At 47.2% G+C, this 26,402-nt stretch overlaps 1 protein-coding gene across 1 annotated transcript in view; it reads left to right on the plus strand.

Annotated features, from left to right (window-relative positions):
- VAT1L (vesicle amine transport 1 like) overlaps positions 1-17,310 on the plus strand; it is a 154,152-nt gene extending 136,842 nt beyond the window's left edge. Inside the window, exons 8-9 of the mRNA XM_077754049.1 lie at positions 10,964-11,047; positions 14,755-17,310. Coding sequence (XP_077610175.1) covers positions 10,964-11,047; positions 14,755-14,853 — 183 coding nt within the window. The 3' untranslated portion in view covers positions 14,854-17,310. The remainder of the gene's footprint in view (positions 1-10,963; positions 11,048-14,754) is intronic.
- The last annotated feature ends 9,092 nt before the right edge of the window (positions 17,311-26,402 follow it).

Below are 26,402 nucleotides of genomic sequence, written 5' to 3' on the forward strand. Positions count from 1 at the left end.
ACGTGTTCATATTTAAAAATTTTTTATTATTGTTGTTTTAAGTTTATTTAGAGAGACAGAAAGAGAACCGGTGGGGGAGGGCCAGAGGGAGGGGGGTGGTACAGAGGATCCGAAGCAGGCTCTGTGCTGACAGCAAAGGGCCAGATGCGGGGCTCAAACCTGCAAACTGTGAGATCATGACCTGAGCCAAAGTCAGATGCTTAACTGACTGAGGCACCCAGGCGCCCCCATAATTTTTTTTTTAAATGAAAAGAACAAATAGTCTAGCCATAGACTGGGTGTGATTTTTCAAGAGATTATTACCAGGCTCTTGTCCATATGCAAATGATTATTTACTTGGTTGTCGTTACAGTCAATCACCCACTGATTCTAAGTGATGTGCGCACATCCCATGACCCCTCCCCCACAGAGATCTTCCCCTCAAGCCATGAGCACATGGAACTCAGCTGCTGGGTCCTCAGAGGGGCCACACAGAGCCACTGAATGGGTTTAATTAATAGTAAAACAAGGTCTCTTGATGCACGGAGCTGAAATCAAGTTGTCTGAGGACTACACAAGAGTCCAGAACCAAAGCTGAGATCGGGTTCCTTCCCCGTTGTCCCAGAACAGGCGGCTTGTTGCTGCGTCTCTCTGCTACTTTCTAACATGCAGTGATATGTATATAAGCCAAGTATTAAACTAGTCTCTACCCAGATGAGAGAAAAGGAGACGCAGGCTCACCCAGAGAGAGATCTTAGCCAAGCAGAGCTTGTCTTTCCTGTCCCTTGCCATGCGTCGGCCGAGCACAGTGCCTGCCTCACAGTGGGCAGTCTATATTTGTGAAACGAAGACTCAAGGGTCTGAAATTTCAGAGCTTCCGAATCACCTAAAGTGGAGGATCTCCATGGTCCCAACAAACAGGCACAGGCAAGGCCAATATGCCACTTTAGCAGCTGCACTCTGTGATTTTCCTGCAGGCAGCCTTCAGTTGACCCCTGGAGAAAGGCTAATACGAACATTCTGGGGTCAGAGGCCATCTCGCGTTCTTCTGTTATTGAACACCTGCTGTGTACCACACGCTCTTCCTAGTTCTGGCCCAGGGGATAGAGAGGAACCCAACCTCCTGTGGGCCAGTCTCTGTCCAAGGTCATGTGGGTACGAAGGGAGGCAGGGCCTGCCCTTGAGCCCAGGGACCGGTGGGAGGGATGGGGAGGGGACAGGAGGTCTCAAGTGGAGGCAACTTTGCCCTCCGGGGGACATCTGGCGATATCTAGACACATTTTTGTTTGTCAAAGTGGGGAGAGCTACTTGCGTTGAAGGAGGACAGGCCAGAGATGCTGCTAAATGCCCTGCAATGCACAGGACAGCTCTTCACATCCAAGAACTACCTGGCACAGAATGTCAATAGTTCTAGGTTGAGAGTCTTCAAGAGAGGATGGAACAGGTGTTATAATCAAGGGACAAGCAAGGTGCATAACCAAGTACAGAGGAAATTGCCCTTTACTGGTCCCACAGTGCAGTGCCCAGGGCCCCGCAGCCTCGCTTCCTGTCTCCCACTCCCTCCCACGCATGCGTGCCTGGCAACCGTGCCTTAAACGCTGGAGTTACATGGGGCTCAGTTTGAAGCCCAGCTCCTCCCCACTGGGCAAGCCACTTAACTGTCCCTAAACCTCACTTTCATCTCTGCTCTCCTCCACGAGCAACAGGACTCCGGAAGGAAGGGGAGAATATTTTTATGTAGCCGTGTTTGACGGTCTGACAAACTCCCACTTACCTCACAGGGTTGATGCCATGAAGTGAAGTCATGCCTATCGGGTGCTTTGCTCAGTGACCGCACCTGCTAAGTGTTTGTCCCATCAGCTGCTGTGATGATCATGAGCAACGCACCCCCACCGCCAATCCCCCACGGAGGCACCGCCCCTGCCTTGTCCCTTACATTTACCTGATTTTTAGATACAGCTCTTCCCTTCTCCCAGCACATTGTATGGAGAGGGTGACTCTCATCAATGTGGCGCCAAGTCCAAGGTCTCTAGCTGTGCCCTGTCCTTCCTGTCTAAGTGGGGGGGTCCTCAAGAAACCCCCCTTCAAAATTTTTTAATCTTATTTATTCATTTGAGATAGAGAGAGACAGAGAAAGCAAGTAGGGGAGGGGCAGAGAGAGAGGGAGAGCGACAATCCCAAGCAGGCTCTGCGCTGTCAGCACTGGGGCCTGATGCAGGGCTGAAATTCACAAACCGTGAGATCATGACCTGAGGTGAAACTAAGAGTTGGACGCTTAACCGACTGAGCCACCCAGGCGCCCCCAGAAAGCACCCCTCAGTCACAGTGGTGGGGAAACCAGCTTTCTACGTGAGCACTTTGTAAGCACCTCGAACACAAACACAACCCCTCTTGTATTTCCGCTCCTGATGTTGTTGGGCCATTTTACTATCCAGACGAGTTGTCCCAGGCATATCCATCTCTGGTGGCTGCCGCTCATTTGGCACTTGGCGCCTTGCCCTAGTCTAAACTACAGCTATGTCGATGGCATAATCAACACGGCTCAGTTCCCTTAGGTACTAAAGATGTCCCCAAACACCTGCAAGTGAGCCCTTTCTCTCCAAGCCTGAAAGCTCACCTCTGCCTTCTAAATGGTAATTTTCTAAAGGTCAGCAGGTCTGGCTGTCATTCTTTCAAAAACATGGCTGCCCATCTGAGAACTTTCAAGATTTTGAAGGGTCTCTTTGCCCCCTTTATAGTTCTAACCTTTTCCCACAAACTCACGTCTGCTCTAGCCGAAAGCCCTCAGCCACCATGGAACGGTGGAGTCATCAATCAGTGACCCAATAAAACCATACTATCTGGAAGCAAGGTGGTTTCATCCTTAATAAGGAACCAGAGTCCTCTGAGCACAAATACAGAATCTCCCGCCTGAGGGAATTTTGCTGAAAGATGCAAAGCAAGGACCAGTCGGAATTATATGTTGCATGTTCTGCCACCCTCATGTGGAATTTTCCTGAGTGGCAGGAGCTCAGGTTATTTTTTACCCTTGTCCAGCACACTTGAGGAGCTTAAGCAATTCATGAGGATTTTCAATAACTCACTGTCACCCTCTGTGTCCTTGTGGCCATCAGTGACTCATTCTCTGAGTTGAGCAATATTTCCTCGGATTAGTTATATGTCCTTCTATTGGCTGGGTGACAGCCTTCTACTCGACCTTCAAATCTCAAAGAGTTACTTCCTTGGGGTTCATCCTTGTCCCCTCCCAGCTGCTTCCTTTTTTGTGCCCCATCACATTTCAAATGTCCCTCTTACAGATTGTACGAAAGATGTTTCTGCATGGAATAAGGGTCCTCTCCTGCACCTTTTCCTCTTCCTCCCCAGAACCTCACCCTCATGCTGGAATAAGTATCCACTGACTGTCCACTTCAGTTCTATTCAACCATCCAAATCCAGCACTGGGAAACATTGTTAAATAAAATAAAACAAACATTGGAGGCAATTCACTTGACTGTTTTTCATCTCTTGCTTTAGTTCAAAATATAATAGGATAAGAATATATAGTTGGGCTTTTCTGCAGAACGTTCTGGCTTTTGGTTCAATATTTAATTCATTTGCACCTCTCATGACCATGGTCAAGAGTCAGTGTCACCCAAGTTCCCATGAAAGGAAAAGAACCATCCAGATTCTGCCATCTTGTTTTTTTTGCCTTCCATCTTCCTCATATGCAGAATGTTCTTTACCTCTTTTAATCCAGAGTTCCCGCTAATGGCCTCTTGAAAAAGCCTCTTGGGGCATCCCTACTGGCTGTTCAGCGGCCTAGCAGATACTTTTTTTTTTTTAATGTTTATTCATTTTTGAGAGACAGAGTACAAGGAGAGGTGGAGCAGAGAGAGAGGGAGACACAGAATTGGAAGCAGGCTCCAGGCTATCAGCACAGAGCCTGATGCGGGGCTCGAACTCACAAACTGTGAGATCATGACCTGAGCCGAAGTCGGCCGCTCAACCGACTGAGCCACCCAGGCGCCCCTAGCAGATACTTTTAAAAGCTACTTAGTGTTTCCCTTCCTTTAAAAATAATAACCATCCTCAAGGACCAGAACTAGGGTGGGGCAAGAGGTGTGACAAAGGTCAAAGTGAAGGAGGGGCTTCCTCTCCGGTGCTGACCCTGAGAGCGAGCGCCTCCTTAAGTTATGCGTCCTTGTCACCTCCCTTTCCCCACCGTAGTCCATACCCTGCATTATTGCAAAGACCTTCTGTGTTACTGGTCCAAAAAAGCATTTGGCTGTTTGAATCTCTTCTGTCTTTTCCCAGTTGGGTCAACCTATGTTCCCCAACATGGTCACTCTTCCGTCTAGGTCAAAATCTGAGGGCTCACTCACTGTAGACTCCTAGAGTTACCTGACAGAACATAGAAATTCCAGATTCCAAGTCTATTTGCAATGAATGTGTTACTTTTCAATACCTTCTTTGTATTTTAAGCCATTCCAAAGATGGCTGTTGTTAATATGAGTAATCTTCTATAGATGACATTGGTAGATGTGCTTCTTAATTACAGTATTACTCATTTCTTCCTTTTCAAACCTTTTAATTTATCACCTAATAGGCACTGTGATCCATGGAATAACCCATCTTCATTTTTTCCCCCCGTTTTAGGTGGCTAGGCTTATTATTATTCATAGCACAAGCCAAATGCTTTGATTATTAAGTGGTGTCATTTGTACCCTAATGAGTTTGTGCCTTTCACACCATTCAAAAGGAAATTGAATATCATGAAACATTAAATGAGATCCCAACAAAGATGGAGCATTGTTAACGTTCATTACTCAAGTGTGAACAAACTGACTACTCAGTTAGAAGGTGACTGGAGGTAGAAAGATATTCTAGATCATATGGTCAGTGTGGGCCACTGCATCCTTGGAAACTCTTTGGGATACAGTACCAAAGGCCCCAACTTACCAGCATCTTGTCCCACATTCATTCTTGCTCTTTGTCCTCATGCCCACTGGCCTCCTCTTCAGTCTCTCCTCTCATGTTCTGCCCCCTCTCCTCGGAAAGGTCCCTCTCCCTTCTTATCTTAGCTACTTCTTACTCATCCTTTAAACCCCAGCTCAACTGCCACTTCTTCAAGGAAGCCCTCCCTGATCTTCCCACACAGATCAAATCCCCTCTCCACATTCTCATAACACCATCTTAGAATTATTAAGCGGCAATCTGACATTCATTCGAGTCCTTCTTTGATGGTCTACATCTCCCATCAGACCATAAATTTCATGATGCAGGAAGACTTGTAGGTGTTTACTCACCATTGTCTTCCCAGGCTTTCAGAAACCCCATCTCTCCAAGTTCCGTTGCAGACAGAAATCAGAATGCCCGTAAGTGCTGCTCCTCTGCAAACATGGTCTGAACCCATTACATGTTCCCCGTAGGCCATGCTTGAACGCCACCGTGAATGCCAGTAGACTCTGTTGGAGCATGAACCAATGACACAGGATCAACTCTGATAGGCTGCGGTCCATGGGGGCTAAATAAACAAATTAAGAACATAGTTTTTATTGTGAGATACTTGTTATTATGTTTAGCCTATTTAATAAGCAAAACTATGAGTACCTCAGGACAGAGAGAGCCTATTGATTTCGTCCATTACTTTATGCACAGCTCCTGACCAGGGCTTTGGCACTGTTGAATGAGTGACTGACTACATGAATGAATGGATAGAACAGGTATCATCATTTAACAGAGTAAGAAGGTGAGGAGCAGAGATGAAGCAACTTGCTGGAATGACATGGCTGAGTCAAAGCAGAGCATGGGACTCAGTGATGACCTTACTATCTCCTGCCGCCATCCACGTGGGATGGTACCAAGGTGGCCTCCCAGGAACAGGAAGTATCAGAAAGAGCTCAGGTAGCTTCTGGGCTCAGGATCGTGGCATCTTGAGGTGTTTTAATGATATAACTCCAATTTCCTCCAGCTCTGGCTGAGATAGCCTGAGTATGCATAGAATCCTGAGCGCTGGAAAATCCAGCTGCCAAGACCGCAGCTGACCAGACGCCCAGCTGGCAGTGGCATCTCGGCCTGGGTGTGGGAGACCATGGCCCTGATTCCACACAGGCTCTACTGGGACACCCACGCAGCACTGAGCAGGCCACCAACAGGCAGCTGCCTGGGCCAGGGCTCTGGAAGGAGTGCCAGATGGGACAGAAACCTGTTGTGGGGCCCAGCCACACGACATTTCACCCTCTCCACACCCCACTTGCTTATCCATCCATCCATTCGTTCTGGAGGCTATCATACACCAGATACTCCTATGCACGGGGGGTCCCTGAGGTTGGTGCCACTGTCCCACCGCCTGGAGCTGCACTCCCTGGTATGGTAGACATGAGCCATGTGCAGCCGCCGGGCACATGAAGCATGGCTCATCTGAATCGAAACACATTGTAAGAACAAAATATACCCTGGGCTCCAGACACAGTACAAAGGGAAAAAGAAGGAATATAAAATATCTCATGAAGGCTTTATTATGTAGAGTATATATTGAAGTGATGATATTTCGGATAGAATCGGTTAAAGAAAATATATGATTGAAATTGATTTCCCCAGTTTCTTTTTACATTTGTTAACGTGAGTAACTGGAGACATTTTAGTGCATCTGTAGCCCACTTCGTCTCACCACTGCACGGCGCTGGTCTAACGTAATGGAGGGAAGAGGGGCCACGTTCCAAGCTGTGGGTAAGGGTGACTTTATCGCTGGCCCGAGGCGCTAAGGGGGCCCAAAGGAGACTTGGCCCCAAACGCAAGAGGTGGGAGTGGGGATGCACAGCAGCTTCCTGGAAAGGTTCACATCTAGAACTGGAGCCCCAGGACAAATCCAGGTGAGCTCCAGGACTGGGACATTCCAGGAAGGAACCCCGTGTAGACAGAGGCACAAAGCTGAGAAGCCCAGTAACCTTCAGATAAGTGTCCGGTGGCAGGGGCGAGGGAGGCGTAAGAGGAAGTAGTGACGCCAGAAAGGACGACAGATGTCAGCTCCTGAGAAGTCAGTCCAGTGTTGTCTAGCAGGATGACAACGTGAGCCACAAGCCACGTTTTCAATGTTGTAGTAGCCACATCCAGAGAAGTAAAAAGTGGGGGAAGTTAACGTTAGTAGTATGTTTTACTTAACCCAGAATATTTACCATGTTATCATTTCACCGCCATTGATTGATGTCAATAGTCCGTAATGAGATAGTGTGTAGGCGCTCGTTGTTTTTGAAGTTGGCCACGTGGCTGACACTCACAGCACACTGAAGTCTGTGCTGGCCCTGTGTCAGGGGCCCAGTGCCACGTGTGACTTGCGGCCACTGCATTAGGCAATGCAGGGCTACTAAGTTTTTCCCATCATCAACTGCGATGGGAAAAGGTTAGAAGCAGAAGTGACCGTTAGGGGGAAGAACAAAAATGGTAGCCCCAAGAGAGACAAGGAGCTCTCTGGGAGTCGTTACTGCCATCTTTTGGGCACTGTCACCTACTGAGGTACCTCAGTTTACAAACTGGTATTTCGGGAGCATCGTCTCTTTTTGCAGCCTTTACCTCGCGGTGGCATTCTATGAGGGCAGTTTTGGGGTGCAGAGAGCTCAGCCCTGTCCTGGGTTTTGCCCGGCGTCCTGAAAAGGGGAAACTGCTCTCTCAGTTCCCAAGGGGTTTGAACCACCTTTTACTTGGCGACCGGGGACAGATTCCTTATATTTGTCACGTTTAGGTTTCTCATCTGTGAACCTGTGGTGTGCAGATAAAAAGAAGCAACGTATGTAAGTGCCTCAACTGATAAAAAAAAGTTGATCAGAAAATAGTAATTTCTTTCCTTCTAAGCTGTCATCAAAAGAGCTCTATCACATCTCCAAGAGCAGCCTAAGAGGATGTTAAACTCGAACAGCGTGACCGGGGATCGGGCTACCGCAGACATGTCTCAGAAAGATTCCTAACCCTTTCTCCGTCCCCTACAGAAGGAACTTCAAGGAGTCAGTTCATTTCAGAAAGAAATTGTCCAAAAAAATATGCAGATTAGAGCCAGCCCTACAGGGGTTTTTTTTCTAGTATCACAATAAGCTTTAACTGGAAAGAAAACAGCTTTTCAGTTTCCCTGGGCTCTATCTTATTGGAGAAACAGCACAAAAATTGTTCCGAATCTCCAAGGAGTTTCCAGGTGCTTAATGACTTGTCAAGGTAATAAACAACTGAATTCTGGGAAGTCATTATGGGAAATGTTACCTACCACCTTCCTCTGCCTTTGAGAATCAAATGAAACAACATAGTCTGGGTGGAACTGGGGGAAAGCGTTGGTTTTGAAGTCTGACACACCTGAGTTTGAACCACAATTCTGTCACTGATAGCCATATAGTCTTTGGACAGATTGCTTTGCTCTTTGAGCATCAAGGTACTTACCTGTAAAATGGGTATAACATATATCTTACAAGATAAGAACTATGTATGAAAGGTTAGAATGTTAGTTTTCTATTGCTGCATAACGAATTGTCCCCAAAACGTATTGGCTTAAAACAATATTTGTGATCTCACTTTAAGTGGGTGTGGACGCTGGGCATGGTTCAGCTGGGTCCTTTAGGTCAGGATCTCCCAAGGCTTCAATCAAGGTGTCAGCTGGGGCTGATTCTCATTTCTAGGCTTAACTCGGGAAGGATCTGCTTCTGAGCTCTCTCACTGGTTGTTGGCAGGATCTAGTTCCTCATGGGCTTTTGGACTGAGGGTATCACGGTCAGTAGCTGTCGGTGGGAGGTCTGCCTCAGCGCTTTGTTGTGTGAGCCTCCCCCTAGGGTAGCTTACAATATGGCAGCTGGTGTTGTCAGAGCAAGAAGGCAAGAAGAGTGAGAGAAAGAGACTACAAGACAGAAATCAGTCTTCTATAACCTAAGCTTGGAGCTGACATCCCATCACTTTTGCTATTTTCTTTTTTCTTTTAAATATTTTTTATTTCTAGAAGAGAGAGAGAGAGAGACATCGTGAACAGGGGAGGGTCAGAGAGAGAGGGAGACACAGACCCTGAAACAGGCTCCAGGCTCCGAGCTGGCAGTCAGCACAGAGCCCGATGCGGGGCTCCAACCCACGAACCGCGAGATCATGACCCAAGCGAAAGTCGGAAGCTTAACCAACTAAGCCACCCAGGCGCCCCCACTTTTGCTATTTTCTAATGGTCAGAAGCAAGTGACCAGGTCCAGCCCACATTCTAGGGAAAGGGGGTTACCCATGGGTGTGTGTCAGGAGGAAAGGAAGGTTGGGAGCCATTTTGGAGGCTGTCCGCCATGATTTTTAAACATTTTCGGCATATAGTTGTTATGACCAGACGTAACAGCATTTTGAAAAGCATCGTTCACCACAGAAATAAAAAATCTACTGGCATATGCAGTAGGGTCAGAAAATTTAACAATCATATGACACTATCAGCCTATAAAAGGGGCTGATTCTAACCAATGCTAGGTTTTCCAAAGACTACATTTAAATCTGCATTTAACTTATATTAAATACTGATTTGATAACACATTGCCAAATAACAATGTTTGGAGTTAAAAGGCACTCATTTCTCCTAATGGTTGGTTTACCATGTGTCTGAACCCCTTTCTGATTATTTTAGGATGTCCGTGTTTTTATGGGGATGTAAATAAAAATATGCATTCTCGATTTTCTCATTTAGCAGTATGACAAAGGCATCTTGCCCTGCTGTACATTCTTTGTAATCAGCAGCTTAATTGCCACATAGTATTTCCATTCTGTAGATAAATGGAAGTGTTGTGGTTTACTTAACCATTCCTTCACTCTGATACAGAAGTTGCTTCAAGTGTTTTACCACTAAAAGCAATGCTGTGATTGAGTGTCTTTTGTGTGGTTTTTTCCCCCCACAGTGTGAATTATGTCTTTAGGATAAGTCTCAGAAAAGCAATTAGAGCATGCACATTTTAATGGTCCTGTCAAGTTTTTATCCAAATGACAAGACAGCTTTGGTTTTTCGAGCAAACACTACTCCATCAGTTCCAGATTGAGTTCTTCAAAGACAGACATCTCAGCTTAGTTTAAATTAAAAAACAAAAACTATGGCTTGTAGCCTATGAGGACATTTAATGAATACTTGTGGACTGGGCTGAGTGAACAAAAATATTAAAAACTCTGAGACTTCAGGAAAAAATATTTAGGCTAGATCTTAGGTAACTTTTTTTTTTTTTTTTAAATCAAGGGACGTTGTATTTCCATTTAGGTTTCACTAAGAGATGTGGAGGTCCTATTCTTGCCAAGCACCGGGAATGACTGCGTTTCCTTATCTCATTTAATCCTCACCCCCGCCCCCTACAGCTCATTTTCTGCACAGCCACAGAGTGAAATGCTCAAAGCATAAATCAGATGGAGCACAGGCTTGCTTTTTAAGGAAGCCTTTCTCATTTGAAAGGAAAACTAGATCCTCTTCTCTGGGTAGAATACTAGTTCTGGAGAAACCTCTACTTAAGTGGAAACAAAATGTCCACCCAATAACTGGGAGTAATCTAAGGGAATTTTCCTGAATATAGTTTAGCTTGGGTAATGCATCGTTTATTTTAGTTTAACTATGATTCCGAGTTATGTAACATTTTGGTAAACAGGGCACAAGTGACTTTGAGAAAAATAATTTTACTGCTCAGAATTTCTCTGTCTGATGTGCCCTGTCTTTCTTGAAACCCCACAGTACCCTCCTCCTCACTAACCAGCCTCCCCGATCTTTTTTTTCTTTAAAAGAAAATTTCGTCGTCTTATTTCAGGGACTATCACTTTCATTTCTTAGACCCGAAAGACCAAGCTGCTTGCACGAGCTCAGCGTGGTGCATGAGTGACGCAATCAGAATTTATTTGCACCCAGGGTCCCAAACCATCCCTGGCCTAAGCGGCTAACCTTGAACCACAGCGCCCCCAGGTGGGCGGCGGGTGGTTTGGCTTTTCCACGGGGGCAACTTTCCACCCAATCAGCGCTTCCGTTTTTCTCCTGACTCAGGTGAAGGAGGCCATGCAGCGGATCCACGACCGGGGAAACATCGGCAAGTTAATTCTGGATGTAGAGAAGACCCCGACTCCACTGGTGAGTCGACAGCGGAGGGATCCGGTCGGTTTAACACGAGAGGGTCTATGAGATGCAGGCACAGGTCGGGGAGAGGGAAATGCAGGCAGTTCTCTGGCTCGCGGAGACCTGTGTAATCAAAGACCATGCACGTGAGTAATTAGTCACACACGGGGATGCGTGCTGAGAAGGAAAGGAGATGCCTCAGTGCGAGCGTTTCAAGAGCAATCTGAGGGCAGTCGGGACAGAATAGGAATAACCGACCTGTGCCTATCACAGGTGCTGCCCCTTGGCTGCCGCCGGTGGGAGGAATTCCTGATGAAATCCAGTAAATTCACATGCACATCCTCAGCGGAAGGTTGCCCCGGCCTCCGAAGGGTACCCTTACATCCAGGGATCCCCCCAGGAGGGAAGCATGTCCAATTCACTCCCTAACCCGCTGGCTGCGCCGCCAGTGGTGGGAGGGGGCAACGGAGTGTGCGGCCAACCCAGTGCCCCATCAGACTGGTGGATTCAGAGCCTGGCGCCCCTCTCCGGTGGGTGACCCTGGGCGGTTGTCCCGCGGCTCCATTGTCGGGGGCCCTGTCTGCAGACTGGAGCATGAGCAGTTTTCCCGAGTCAATAGAGTAATACACAGAATGCATCGTCCCATGCATACTAAGTCCTAGGAAACAATTAACAAAGAAAAGACTTTGGAAGTGTTTTTTGTTTGTTTGCTTTCTCACCCGTTTAGTCTTGAACCTGCATCAGGCATTTCTAGAAGACAAAGAACTAAAATCTTCGCATGTTTTAGTGGTTGTGTGTGTGTGTGTGTGTGTGTGTGTGTTTAAGTGTTTCCTTGGCTTTTGTGACCTTAATGTAGTTCGGGAATGGTGGTCATTTCACTCATTGAAGGGTGATTTCATGAGAGGGCATTTCACAAAGTGCAAGTGACGGATAACCACAGGGGCATCGTTTATTAAGTGCTTACTAAGTTCTAGGACCGCACAAACAGTCGAAGGCAGATGAGGAGACAAAGGCTGGGCTCTCAGTCTTCCGGTGCACTTCTGTTGTTCTTAAAACACATGACCGGGTCTGTTTTACCCCATCAGCAGAGGGGATCTAGAGCCATCCTGGAAAGATTGTTTCAAGCAAGACGGCTGACATCAGCTCCTTCCCGTGTCTGTTACACAAGCCGAGGCGCTGCTGGGCCCTTGGGCTTTGGGGAGGCCCATCTGACCACCCAGGGTTCTCATCAGAGCAGGCGCTGAAAAGCCCCACTTTGAGGGTAAGACCTCAGAGCCGCCATGGTCCTGGCCTCCGAAGCTCAGGAGGCTTTTACCTTAGGACCCACAGAAACAACGAGATGTGGGGAGTGGCCAACTGAGACCCGGGGCGTTTGGAAGGCCTGGCCTGCCTGCATAGAGACGAGACTTGAAGGAGAAGGAGCATGTCATCAGGCCAAACAGGGGGCATCGTGAGACCCAAGGTGGGTCCGCTGCAGTCTTTTCTATGACCAGCACCTAACAGGAAAGGCAGTGGCACAGGGTCAAGGCTCCTCGGGAACGTGTCATTCCCGCTCGGCAGCTGTTGGGCGTGGGGGCCGTGAGGGGCCTACAGAGGCGCCTTCTACTAGGATGGCCACGTTCAGAGCTCAGGCTGAGTCAAGGGCCCTGGGTCTGACCAGGTGAATACACTGCACAGCCCTTCTCCTCCCCTAGGAACTACCGGGCCTCCAAGGTGTGTGGGCAGCGTGGGTGGGTGCTGCCCACAGCTCTGGAAGTGGCTTTGCCAGGAGACACCAAGAGTGAAGTCTCCCCTGCAGAGGACCTTCCCTCAATGAGGCTGAGCCGGGGCGGAGCTGGGCTCGGCGGATGATGGGCCGACCACGGGGTCGCAGCACAGACGGGACTGCTTCCCCCAGACCCCACGGTATCAGAGGGCAGCTCTGGCCCTGTCCTCACCGGTGCCCCTGGGAACAACGGCAGCCTTTTCCGAGGCCTGCTGACCTCTGCTGGCCCACCACTGCCTCGGGTGCGTCACCTCTGAGGGTCCGTGTGCACTGGCCATCCGTGCACGTGGGGCAGTAGTTACTGATCCTGCTACTTCTTGCTGAGAAGGTAGAAAGGGGTAATGTGCATGAAGTTCCCTGGCACCCTGGTGAACTGGGGATACATACTAAGAAGGGAGTGATTATTTTTCTTTAATGTTTATTTGTTTTTGAGAGAGACAGAGACAGAGTGTGAGCGGGGCAGGGGCAGCGAGAGGGAGACATAGAATCTGAAACAGGCTCTGAGCTGTCAGCACAGAGCCCAACGTGGGCCTCAAACTCACGAACTGAGATCACGACCTGAGCCAAAGTCGGACGCTTAACCGACTGAGCCCCCCAGGCGCCCCAGAGCTCTCACGAGGATTCACTCGCCATTCTCAGAGTACGTATTGCATGCTACTGTGTCCCAGGCACCATGCTGGGTGCAGAGGGTACAACAGGAAGACCTCAGGACACCAGGTCATCTCCCACGGTGTCTGCAGTTCCCACGGTGGGGCAGGTGCTCAGCAGTCAAGAGACCATCTGTGCAGATGGGACACTGCTGATCTGTGCTACAAAAAGAGCTCATCGTGGGGGGAATCGTTCCAGTTAGGGAAGTCTGGGAAGGCTTCCTTGAGGAAGCGGGCTGAGTGCTAAAGGTAAAGTAGGCACCAGTTAGGGGAGGGAGTGGCAGGCTGACACTCCAGGAAGAAGACACTGCATGTGGCCAGGAGGGCAAGTTCAGCTCCAGGACAGGCAACATGAGGAGGTCTGAGAGCCGGGGGTCCAATTCCTGTCTGAAAGAATAAGTGGTGAGCACAGGCCAAAACTCGGGTCTGGGAGATGTGGGGCTCAAGGCAAATGACCTAGATTAGGGCTTAGGAGTGGAAATCTGAGACCTAGTTCGCTAAGGGGGCTGCTAGTGGACGGGACCAGGATGTCTTGAGCATCTGTCATGGGCTCGGCCCTTTGCTGGATGCTTCAGATACATCACTTTACTTTGTTTCACTTGGTTCTCATGATAGCAGATGGGCTTATCCCCATTGTAACAACACACAAAAGGGAGAAGTCCACCGTTGTGGACACGGTGTTCTGTGTAGACAACAAAGGAGACAGATCGTTATGGACACGGCGTTCTGTGTAGACAACAAAGGAGACAGATGTGCATTTGTTAGTATTGTTGTTCTGGCTTCTTGATAAGTGACAGCACCAGGATTTCGAGCATGGCTAGTGCAGCAGACGCTATCAGTGCCTATGCACGGCCCCCAGCACCTGGCCCCTCCGTCTGAGAGCCTCCAGCCCCAGAAGCGTGTTTGGCCAGAGATGCTGAGGAGATGCCCACCTGAGCCATTCCCTGGCTTCTTCCCCTTCATGAGGGACGACTGTGAGGTGTGCCCCCCACTGTCTCGCGGCAGTCCCCAGGAGGACCGAGCCCTAGCTGCCCACATTGGGAGCCTACTGATTAACACATCCCGTACTCCCCCTTGCCTTTTCTGTCTCATCGCCTTACTCTCTACCAGCGCTTCCAAATCCCTGCTCTCACATCCTTATGTCAGACCGGCCACCCTAAAACAGCTACTGCCACACTGCCCTCCTGGGGAAGGAAACAACCCTAACTCGTAGCGCCTGAAGGAGTCCTTCCCGCAGGGCTTCCTCAGATGCCCCGGGAAGGCAGGAGCCAGATCGCAGACCTTCTAACCCACCCTCTGTTGAATTGCAGATGGCCAACGACAGCACAGAGACCAGCGAGGCTGGAGAAGAGGAGGAAGACCATGAGGGTGACAGCGAGAACAAGGAGCGGATGCCCTTCATCCAGTAACCTGGGGCCCCGGCGGGAGAAGAGGAAGGGTGTGACGTGGAAGGAGAGGGGCCGGTTGAGGAGGCTCTTCCGCGCCCCGGTGAACAAACGCTGTAGTCCACTGTGTGTCGTCTTTGTCTGCAGTCAACTGAGCTAAAAAGCTGTTGATCACTGTTGTTTTTGAAAATAAGTGCCAATCCCATTCCGTGCAGTATTACGTCCCTCCCCGACCTGTGCAGTACTCTCTCCCCTCTCCCCTACTTCACAACCATCCATCTTTGGGTCCTTCTTGACAGTTCGTAGAACAGCCTTGCAAATGAATACGAGCCCTCAGGCCCAGTGCCTACGAGACCAGACCTGGGCAAAGACAGGTTTGGATTGAAGGGTGTTGTCCGGATCCTGGGAGTCTTCAGGCCAATGACACTTTTTGCTGCCAGCCACCCCTGTTTCTGACAAGAGCACTTGCCCAGAAAGAGGCCAGAAGAAAGAGGGTAGGCCGGGAGGTGTTTTTGATGAGCCCACACACTTAGGATCTCTCCAAATAATCCTTTCCCTCCTCCCCACTTAAGAGGCAACTTCCTTCCATGCATTCAGTTGTTTAATTGTCTAAAGGTTGAACCACTCTCCTCTCAGCCTCTGATGCTTGATCCCTTCGCTGGTTCTTACCCATCACCATGGGAAAACAGATGTGGAGTTTTCAGGATAGAAGATGGGTCAACAGCATGAGTTTGAGGACCAGCCACAGAGACTTCTCCTCTGAAACCACATCTCAGGAGCAAAATCCTCCCTCCTCCCACCATGTATATTTTATTTTAATTTTAAGAAAACTCACCACGTGTGGGACTATTTCAGAAGTCCATACTGAGATTTGCCTACATTTGCACACTTGCCGTGGGCATTACTGATCTTGCTGTTTTCATTTCCCAGTCGTGAGCAGCTACCTTTACCAAGGGTCCCCCAAGGAAGCCCTCCCGTGTAGACCATATTTGGGGAAAACAATCAACGAGTATCTCTTTTCTTGCCAAAGCATGTTCCGACATGTAACAAACTCTACCGATACAAATGGCTGGCGTTCAGTATCTGATGCCAAACTCGCAGTCCCTCTCCTCTGAAATATAAAATTATGGTGCAGACTCTTTGCAGGGCCCCTGCTTTTTGGAAATCAGGGACAAAACTACTTGATTGCACATCCAATTTTCCAACTCCTAAACTCCAAGGAAACCCCACACCCAGCCCCACCATACTTGACCTGCCTTGAGGCCAACAGGTTGCCCTGAAGGATGAGGGAGGGGTTCAGTGTCTCCCCAAGAGGGCTCCTCTTTCCCTCCTCTACTCCTTTGGCTCAAAGGGTGACTCCCTCACTCACACTCCAAGCTGGAGACATGTGGAGCCCACATGATTAGCAATCCCAAGTCGCTTTGCTCTCTGAAAGACCTTGGAGGGCTCCCACGTTGCCCCATCTCTCCACCAGTGAGCCTTAGGGTGGACCCAGCTCCTTCCCCAAATGATGGGAAGGAACGTACTCCAGCAGTTACCTTTTCATTTCCAAAGTCCTTTTGTAACAAATGCCACCTCACCAATCACGTTCTTTTTTCCCCTACCCCAAGCTTGTGATGCTGACGTATTTATGCCAAATATCTATCTGAAGGGAGTTTCTCCTCATTGTGAATGTACTTGTGAAATATGAAGACATCTGCCATCTGATTGGCAGGGAGAGGACAGTATCTCAGAAGAAGGCACTGACATCTTCTGTTCGTACCCCAAGCCTCACCAGTGTTTCGTTTCTGGGCCATTTAGAAAGATAATGTGGAGGTTTATCTCCCCCACACTCAAAACTTTTGCCAAATGCTGTATCATTGGTCATGTTTCTCCCATAACCAAGCCGACAGTGAGGTTTTAAGAGAACCACCCAAGTGACGTTCCTGGTGAGCTGAATGGAAATGGCATTTTCTAGGGCTGGGGTTACAAAGCCACTGGCCACGTCAGGGCTGTCCTCTGCGAGGGGGTGAGAACTCTCTGTGCAGAATCCTGCTGACCTTCGTTCTGTCCAGAGGAGAGGCATTAAAAAAAATTATGCTTCCCCCAAGTGGGTTTCTTAGCTAGCAAGATTAAGACAGTCAAATTATGGCCGTGGGTTAAAGAAGAAACCCTTTTGCATCCTCAGAATACAGGGTGAGAAGAGAAGTCAAGGTCAAGCGGTGTCATGAAGAACAGGATAAATACCAAAATTAACCGTGTAACGCACTCTCATTTTTAAGCACCTTCTTCCTGTCACGTGATTGGTTTTCTGAAGGAAATGTAAAGAAAGGCTCAGTTTGCCTTAAAGGAACTGTGAAGGCTTCTCTCATCTAAACTTGATTGGAATGAACTGAAACATTGTCTAATGTATTTGTGGCTTTAGAGCTTTTGTTACATTGTGCCTACAAAGCAAATTATGTTTACATAAAATATATAAATAAAGTATTCAGCATAGCATAACCTCGCCTGGCATCAGTGACCCCACATCCATGGCCGTTGGGAAACCATCCCCACTATTAAAATGTAAAGAGTGGGTGACTGGAAAAGAAAAAAAGTTAAAAATATGTGATAGAAGAATCTTCACATGAGAAACTAAAGATGGTATAGAGAAAATAGGAGTCAAAAGAAGACAAGCTAAAGGCTTTTTTTAAAGAAAAAAAAACATTTAAGTTTCCTCAAGCAAGAAAGTCAAACCACTAAACAACGATTAAAGACATCAGATAAAAATAATAATGGCAATAATTGTGATGGCATTTATAAGGCACCTACTATATACTGTTAAGAGAACTGTATAGATAAAAATTATAGTTAAATAATATATATGATAACTCCCAGTGGCCCTGAGAGGTAGGGTTTATCATTACACCCATTTCATAGGTGACAAAACTGAAGATTAAGGTTTTGCACTTGTCCAAGATCACACAGCTAGTAACTGATGGGGCCAGGTTTTTGATCCATGCTAGAATCCGTGCTTTTAACCACCCTATCATGCATCTTGGCTTAGATAAGAGTGAGATAGGACACATTTCAAATTACCGGCCTTTGTTTCCTAGAAACTCTTCAGGTATTCTGTTTCCTCTGATTTCAAGAATATGTTTATAAATTTGTTTTGCTTTACAGCAAATACTATGCATATCAAGAAGCATTTTTTTTCCTGGTCCTCTAACAAAATGTTCAATGAACTACTGATTTTAAAAAAACAATTTAAAAATGCTTTTATTCATATTTTGAGAGAGAGAGATAGAGACAGAGTGTGAGCAGGGGAGGGGTGGAGAGAGAAGGAGACACAGAATCCGAGGCAGGCTCCAGGCTCTGAGCTGTCAGCACAGAGCCGACACGGGGCTCAAACTCATGAACTGTAAGATCATGACCTGAGCTGAAGTCAGACGCTTAACCAACCGAACCACCCAGGTGCCCCTAAAGTACTGATTTTAAAACTCTCACATCTCAACCATTTTCATTTTCATGATTTAATATCCTCAAGGTTATCAAAGAGATACACAAAAGTAAATCCCCAAGGCTGATTTCATGAAAGAGGAATTCTTGAATAGGGAGGCTTTAGTGTGTTTACCATATTCCCAGCAGGAAGCTGAAAAAATAGAGCTAAGCTCCATGTCAATAAAACACCACATACCTAAAACTGGAATTTACAAGATAGAAAGTTACTTTACTTGCATTGTCAGTGAAATTCCCTCAAAGTGCCTGCACAAACAATTGTCTCATATAGTCTTATTTAATGTTCATGTACTCCATATAAAGCTCATGGTCTCACTTACAGTGTTGGTGCACTGTCACATTTAAACACAGTCCAGCAACCAAAACTGGAATCTAAACTAAAATCCACATCTTCACTTACAACTCTGTGAATGGGGAAGAGGTCAAGCAGTTGGAAACAAATTTCTTTCAGCGCTGCAAATGAGGTTTGGGTAGTAATGGAGGTAAACCTTTCAAAAGCCATTTGGGGCACATAGGGAAATGTGTATAGAAGCAAAGAGGTAAGAAAGAACTTCTGAAGGGCATATTGAGGAGTAGAGAGAAGAGTGTGGCTGAAACACACGGATGGGCATGGAACGGAGCAGGAGAAAGGCATGAGTGGAAGTCGGTACCAGGTTTGGAGGTCTCTGAAAGCCAAGTCAATAATTTTGGATCTCTGTGGAAAGGAATGGGGACATGTGGTGGTGCCGCATGACGGTTTGGGGGTGGAGGTGATTACCGAGAGTAAGTACAGGGTTCAGGGGGAAGAGGGATACGAGACGGGTCAAAGTGTGGACCTAGTGAGACATCAAGTACCTCAATTCCCCCTGCCCCGTTTGGGCCCTCCAGAATCAGACGTTGAAACAAGGATCCCACGAAGCACAGCTTGGGGGTGGGAGGAATATAAAACAGGAAAGGGAAGCCAGTGGATGAGCAGGTTACCACCGCGGGAGAGGTAAACAGGCCCCCGAGCTGTCTCATTTGAAAGATGAGCACGTGGTCATATTTATCCATCAATTCCCATGCATCACTGGTAGAGAGAGCTATTTCCAACCAGCGTGTTGATTCCCTGACACGCTTGACCTACCCCTTGTGTGAACCATGCACACTGCTGTGGCCAGACGATGCCCTCAGATGGACAGCCACAGGAGCCATTAGGATATATGGGAGCAGGGGCGCCTGGGTGGCTTAGTCGGTTAAGCGTCCGACTTTCGCTTAGGTCATGATCTCGCGGTTCGTGGGTTCGGGCCCCGCGTCGGGCTCTGTGCTGACTGCCGGCTCAGAGCCTGGAGCCTGTTTCAGAGTCTGTGACTCCCTCTCTCTCTGGCCCTCCCCTGCTCACGCTCTCTCTCTCTCCTAGAAATAAATTTAAAAAAAAAAAAGGGTATATGGGAGCAGTGAGGGGATATGGGACAGGGAAGTTCCCACCATTCCTACTGTAACCCTTCCAGGGAATTTGCTCTTTCTTCCAAAGTCAAAGGGGGAAGCTTTTGAGGCTCCCCACTAACCAGTTTCCAGGCTTACTAACTACTGCCCCATTCTGCTTGTCCCATTAGCTCACTGCACCCCTTCTGTTTTGCTTTTCGTTTTGTTAATTGGTCTTTTGACTTGACGAATATGGTTTCTACTTCGAGGAGACCAGCCAAAATGCTCCCCTTTCCCTGACCCTTCACTGTGATGAGTTACTTCACTGGGGAATGAAATAACCAAATTTCAAGTCTCATCACTGGCACCAGAAGATCTGCGAGAGCCCCAGATCTTAACGAAGCCACACGTTTGTTCAACAGGTTTTTAGTGAAAGTTACTGGGTGCACAAGCCTGTTCTGGTCCCAGTGATAGAAAGAAAACAAGACAGACATTTCCTTAAGAAATTCATGGCCTAAAACTGTGCTATTCTAATAAAAATGTGAGTATAAGCCACATACAAGGTTACATTTTCTAACAGTCACCTTAAAAAAGTAAAAGAAAAAGACGTTTAATTTTAATGTTCATTTAACCCAATATACAGAATATTGTCATTTCAACATACGGTCAATGTTGAATTCCCATGTTGAATTGGAATGTTGTTACGTTGTATTTTTCATACTAAGGCTTCAAAGTCTGGTGTGTGTTTTAATGCAGCACATCTCAACTGAGGCTGGACACACTGGAAGGTTTCAGGAGCCCTTGTGACTAGTAACTTCCATTTTGGGCACGCAGGTCTAGGGAATGAGCAGAAATGGACACCAATATATGCAACGTAGCTTCAGAGAGGCCATGTTAGGGGCCAAGTGGGAGCACAAAGGAGGGATGAAGTCTGACAGAAGAGGACGTCAGGGAAAGTGTACCCAGAGGAAGTGACGCTGGAGTGAAGTCTTTAAGATGAGTGGGTGATGCTCCTGAGAGTGATGTACTTGACGCACACAGCGCAGTGCCTGGCACATGGGAAGCACAATCAACCTTGGCGTCTTTTCCCTGCTCCAATTTTCTAATGCAGGGAAGGATGGGATGTTTGGGAAACCCCTGGTAGCTTCCCTTTTGTTTTTTTAAACAATAGAGAATATGGAGACCTCAATATTTCACGTCTAGATTTATTTGTGGGGGGAAGAAATGAAGTTATGGACAATGTTTGTGTCACTCCAAAATTCATGCTGTGACTCTCCCGCTCTCCCCTGTGATGGTATTGGGAGGTGGGCTTTCAGGACGTAATCAGGGTTCGGTGAGAATCACGAGGATGGAGACCCCATCCTGAGTGAGAATGAGACCGCTGCTCTGATGAGAGTCCCAAGAGAGCTTCCTCTCTCTTTCTCTCTCCCTTGTGTGAGGATAGAAAGGCATTGGTGGTGTGCAACCGGAAAAAGGTTCTCCCAAGACCTTGACCGTGCTAGCACACTGATTTCAATTTCAGACCTCCAGCCTCCAGACTGTACAAAACACATTTCTGGTGTTTAGAAGCCACCCAGTCTATGATACGTGATTATAGCAGCCTGGACTGTCTAAGACATAAGTGGTTTTGCATTCTCTGCCTTGAGCAGAAGCAGCGGAGTTCCTGTAACCAGCCAAGCAAAGATGCTGGGAAATATGTCTCCTGAGTTATTCAAATTGGCTTCTAAACAGCAGCCGACTCGGGAGCAATGAAAGCCTCAACACGCCACAAGCATATGCACCCACATGTGCAGTGATTAAGAGCATCAGCCTTGGAGTCTTGCAAATCAGGGATCAAATCTGGGCAAATGGCTTGGTATGTGAGCTTCCCCTACTGAAATGGGGATAATCATATTGTCTATGGTCCAGAATTGTCATGAAGATCAAAGTTAACCACGTACATGTAACCAGATTGAAACCACGACCCACAAGTTCCAGTCTGGAAGCCAGATGGTAAATGCTTTCAAACAAGGTTTTTTGTTCATTCAACAAACATTAATCAGATACCTAGCATGTCCCCAACACACTATTTTTAGTGTCTTAGGAAAAATAAGAAATACGTAGCCTCTGCCATCCAAGAGCTTACAATTTAATGATGCGATAACAAACAAATTCTATTTCTTGTGCAAATGGCAATCCATTTGTAACGGATGCCTTGGCACTGAGAGATTATGTGGGCAGAGTGGTAAAGAGCGCTATTTTTCTTTTAATTTGTGAGAGAGAGAGAGAGAGAGAGAGAGCATGCAGGGGAGGGGCAGAGGGAGGGAGAGAGAGAGAGAAAGAATCTTAAGCAGGCTCCACACACAGCATGGAGCCCAATGCAGGACTCAATCCCATGACCCTAGGTTCATGACCTGAGCTGAAATCAAGAGTTGGATGGTCAACCAACAGGTCACCCAGACGCCCCAAAAGTGCCACTATTAATGAATACGTCCATCAGGAGCAGGTGAGGAGCGCTGTCCAGGACAAGTAACTAACTATCTTTCGGCACATCAATGGGGAAGCACAGGGTAAGCTCACAGTATGGTCCATTTAGCTATTGCATGGACCGAGAGGAGAGACAAAAGATGAACATGACTGGATTATGGAAATTCACAAATGTTCCTTCAAGGGTTCTGTATATTGTACTAAAAGTATAGGGACAAATCAAGGGATTGTTGGAGAATTCTCTCAAGTAAGAGAAGACCGTGGAAAATCTTCCAAATAAATTCCACGATTTTACTTGGTCCAGTTTGGGGAGCCAGAACAGACTGGGAGGGGAGCATATTGAAACAATAGTTCTTTGGTTGATCATGAATTAAGGTAGCTACTAATCTGGCTTGAGTGGGAAAGCAAGAACACATCTTTCTTTCAGGAGTGGGAAGACAAAGAGGGGCTGAGGATGAGGACTGCGGGACACTTGTCCATGGGAGGTCCCCAGACAGGAAATCTCCAACCACCAGAGCTGGAAGTCAGAACTAACGCAGGACCCACACGGCAGGCTCACAAAGACGTGCATAAAGAAGAGAATCGTTTTCATAAAACTGTCCCAGCTTAGCGTTAGGAGATTTCCATAGAGTGAAATCACATCAAGGCAAACCACAAAAACAAAACTAACATTTACTGAGGGTGTGCTGTTTGCCAAGCACTTTACACATACCCTCACTGAATCAAAACAGTTCCTTGGAAAGGAAGCATGAGTCCTGCTTTCGGGAAAGAACCCTACATTTCAGAGAGGTTAGGTGGCCTGCGCATGTTTACCCGGCTGGGGAAGATCGGGGCCAGCAGGGGCACCCTCACATCCTCCAGGCGAGGCGATCCTTCCCCCCACCTCCTGACAAGGAAGAGGGCCTTCCTCTCCCTTAGCTCTGCTGGGACCCAAGGTGCTCTCAGGAAGGCTCTGTTTTGCCCAGGGGGGTCACCATCCTAAACCAATCATGGAAACAGAGGGATGGCTGTCCTGATTGGCCCGCCTGGGTCATGTGCCCACCCCCACGCCTGCTCATGGTAGGAGTGGCAACCTGATCAACAGCTCTACCAGAACCAAGGGAAGCCACCGAGGGGTAGATCCCCACAAGGAGGGAAGCTGGGTGGTTAAAACTGTCCGCCTCAGCTACGGTATATGCAGTCCTGGGGCACCGGATACTCTTTGAAGCCCCTGTGGCAGTCACCACTGATGCCACACCACGTACCATCTCGGTGCACCAGGGTTCACCGGCAGCTGGGAGCCATTCCTGGGGCGCTGACGGCATCCCACTTCAAGCACCTGCACTGGTCTGGCTTCCTCTGCGCCTGCAGGTCAACTCCAGTGACAGAGAGCGCAAGGGCACTAAAGTGACACACAATTACTACTACGGTGGGGAAGGGGCGGGGATCACACCCCCGGGGGTGGGCAGCCTCCACCATGGAGGATGGGAGCCAGTGGACAAACACCCAGATGCCTCCTTCTCCGTGTTCTGATTCTGAGGCATGTTCCACACAGAATCTCAAATCTCTCAATTGCTACAGTGGTAACTGACTCATCAGTGCACCCTTCTTGGGCATTGCTAAGACTACTGCTATTTTTCCTTCCTGATCTCATTCTCCTCACTCCCCAATTCTTGCTTCTTGAAACCACCTTATATGTTTTTTAATGTTTATTTATTTTGAAAGAGAGAGAATGAGCACAAGAAGGGAAGGGGAAGAGAGAGAGAATCCCAAACAGGCACGACGCTGTCGGCGCAGAGCCTGATGTGGGGCTCGATCTCATGAACTATGAGATGATGACCTGAGCTGAAATCAAGAGTCAGATGCTTAATGGACTGAGCCACCTGGGTGCCCCGACATGACCTTCTAAATAAATGGCCTGCACCCAAATCCTTATCTTGGGGGCTGCCTTGGGGAAAATAGCATTTTTGATATATTAACTTGCCAAATATTTACAACAACCTTATAAAGTAAGTGATACTATTTCCCCTTTTACTGATGACAAAGTGAAGCCCAGGGAAGTAAAATGCCCAGCACTACACATAGCAACTGCGTTTCCAGAATGTGGGCCCAGGAATCAAGCTAAGCACTCTCTAATGCCCAAGTCACTGGACACGCACAATTCCACCTAACACGTTGGGGAAAAAAAAAAATCCAAAAGCCAAGCCAGTGTCAATTAAAATGACTTCTGGGGCCAGCCCTTCTCAGTTTTTCAAAGACCTGCCAAGGGAGCAAGAGGAAATTACTGCTGTTTTCCTGACTCTGGAGAATTCTGTCCACGGCTAGCAGGAGGCCCAGCTGCCTGATGAATTAAATAGCTGTGCTGAGAGGCAGGGAGTCAGACCAGGGCACATGACGCAGTATGTTCGATCTCTTCATCCTTTGCAAAAACAAGCATAAATACTTATTTACTGAGCCCAGGCTAATGCTCGGTGGACTGCTGATACCGAGAGAGGGTCTAACAACTGTCTCTGTCTGGGGGCAGAAGTCTGGATGTCCCAGTGACCCTTTGAGATTAATCAACTAGCAAGAGAGGAAGTCAGCCTACCACCAAAGTGAACAAAGTTTTTAACTAGATGAATTAAGAGGATATCAAAAGTTCCCATTCTCAATCAGGAGCAATCTGCCTCTATCTATCTATCTATCTATCTATCTATCTATCTATCTATCTATCTATCATCTGTCTATCTCTGCTAAGGTAAATATAGTTGAGGAGACTCAATTCTAGTCTACAAATATTTACTAAGCTTTAGCTATGTGCATGGACCTGTTTTATGCACTGTAAAGGATTCAGAGATAAATGCAACCTGGTCACTTCTGGCAAAAAGCCCTCTGTCTAGAAGATAGAGTGTGACGGGGACCCAATCAACCAGAGAAGGCTAGCAGCATAAAAAGAAGAGATGTGTAGGTCTCCAGGGTGCAAAATTGGGAGAGGGGGCATTCATACAGTGGATAAGAAAGTCTCTGTGGATGGGAAGAGCACAGACACCCTAAGACTTTTCCTGCCAAGAATTGACTGCACCCTACTCCCAGCTCAGTGGTCAAAAAGCAGGGGCTTTGAAGACAGATACACGAGGTTTGAATCCCGACTCATACAGTTACCAGCTATATGACCTTAAACAAATTACGCGTTTAATCTCTGGACTTGCTGTCTCCTCTGTAAAGGGGAATGACGACATTAAAATGTGATCAGGTTATAGTGTGTATTAAATGAGTCAGTAGATGGTACATGTATAAGTGAGTGCCTGGTTCATAATGAGCACTAGTAATTGTGATGTGTTTTGTCAATGGCACCTGATTTTTCCCCAGGAGGAATGACCCCACCTTGTATGTTGTTTCAGGGCTCTGATAAATCAAAGGGCCCTTCCCTCCTCTAGTCAAATGGGACTCATGACCCAGGGAAAGCTAAATGGATGTTCTCCTAGTAATGGGAAGTTTAGGAAGAGAGATGCAAACACAGGAAAGTGAATGGGGTGCATCACCCTGATGGTGGAACCCTCAAGAGCCTCCCATGACTCCCTACTACCCAGGTCCCCAAAGTCGCCATTTCAGACTTGTCTTGCATTCTGTGAGCAATCCCATACATATCATTTAAGCAAGCCAGACCTGATGTTTACTGCAGTCAACTAAAGAACCTTACCTGATTAAAAGAGGGTCTTTGAACTGGGCCTTGAATAACTCGGTAAGGTTGTAACTGGGATAGTTCATCTTCCTGGCTGTATTCTCTATTTCCCAAAGGAAAGGCAGGACATAAAGCCTGGCAAAGGATTCTTATCGCACACCAAGAAAAAGAAGCAGAATGTAAGAGACAAAGTGTGCATGCCGGAAAAGAAGCACTTTGGAAACATTCCAAGTTTTTAATTGGGACACATGGTCAGGTATTTGAAATACAAAAAAACAGAGCCAACCTATGCATAATACAAGAGCAGTATTTCCCAGATTTCTGTTATTTGCATACCAATTTGCATTTTTGTCATATCTGGACCCAAAGTGTCATTAATATTTTTCTTAATATTTTAAATATACACATACATTACATATAATTATATCATTAATATTATATAATTAAGTATATCAATATTGTTCTTTAAATAGATTCACTTTTAAACATATACATTTAAAAAAATCCTATTGCTACTATAAATGGAAGTATCATTTGTCATGAAAAGAAAGTAATAGTAAACATTAACACAAGGAAGGCATGTTAAGGACTCCCCCGCTACCCAAAT

This window comes from Crocuta crocuta, unplaced genomic scaffold (assembly GCF_008692635.1).
Source record: "Crocuta crocuta isolate KB4526 unplaced genomic scaffold, BGI_CrCroc_1.0 scaffold61, whole genome shotgun sequence".
NCBI lineage: Eukaryota > Metazoa > Chordata > Mammalia > Carnivora > Hyaenidae > Crocuta > Crocuta crocuta.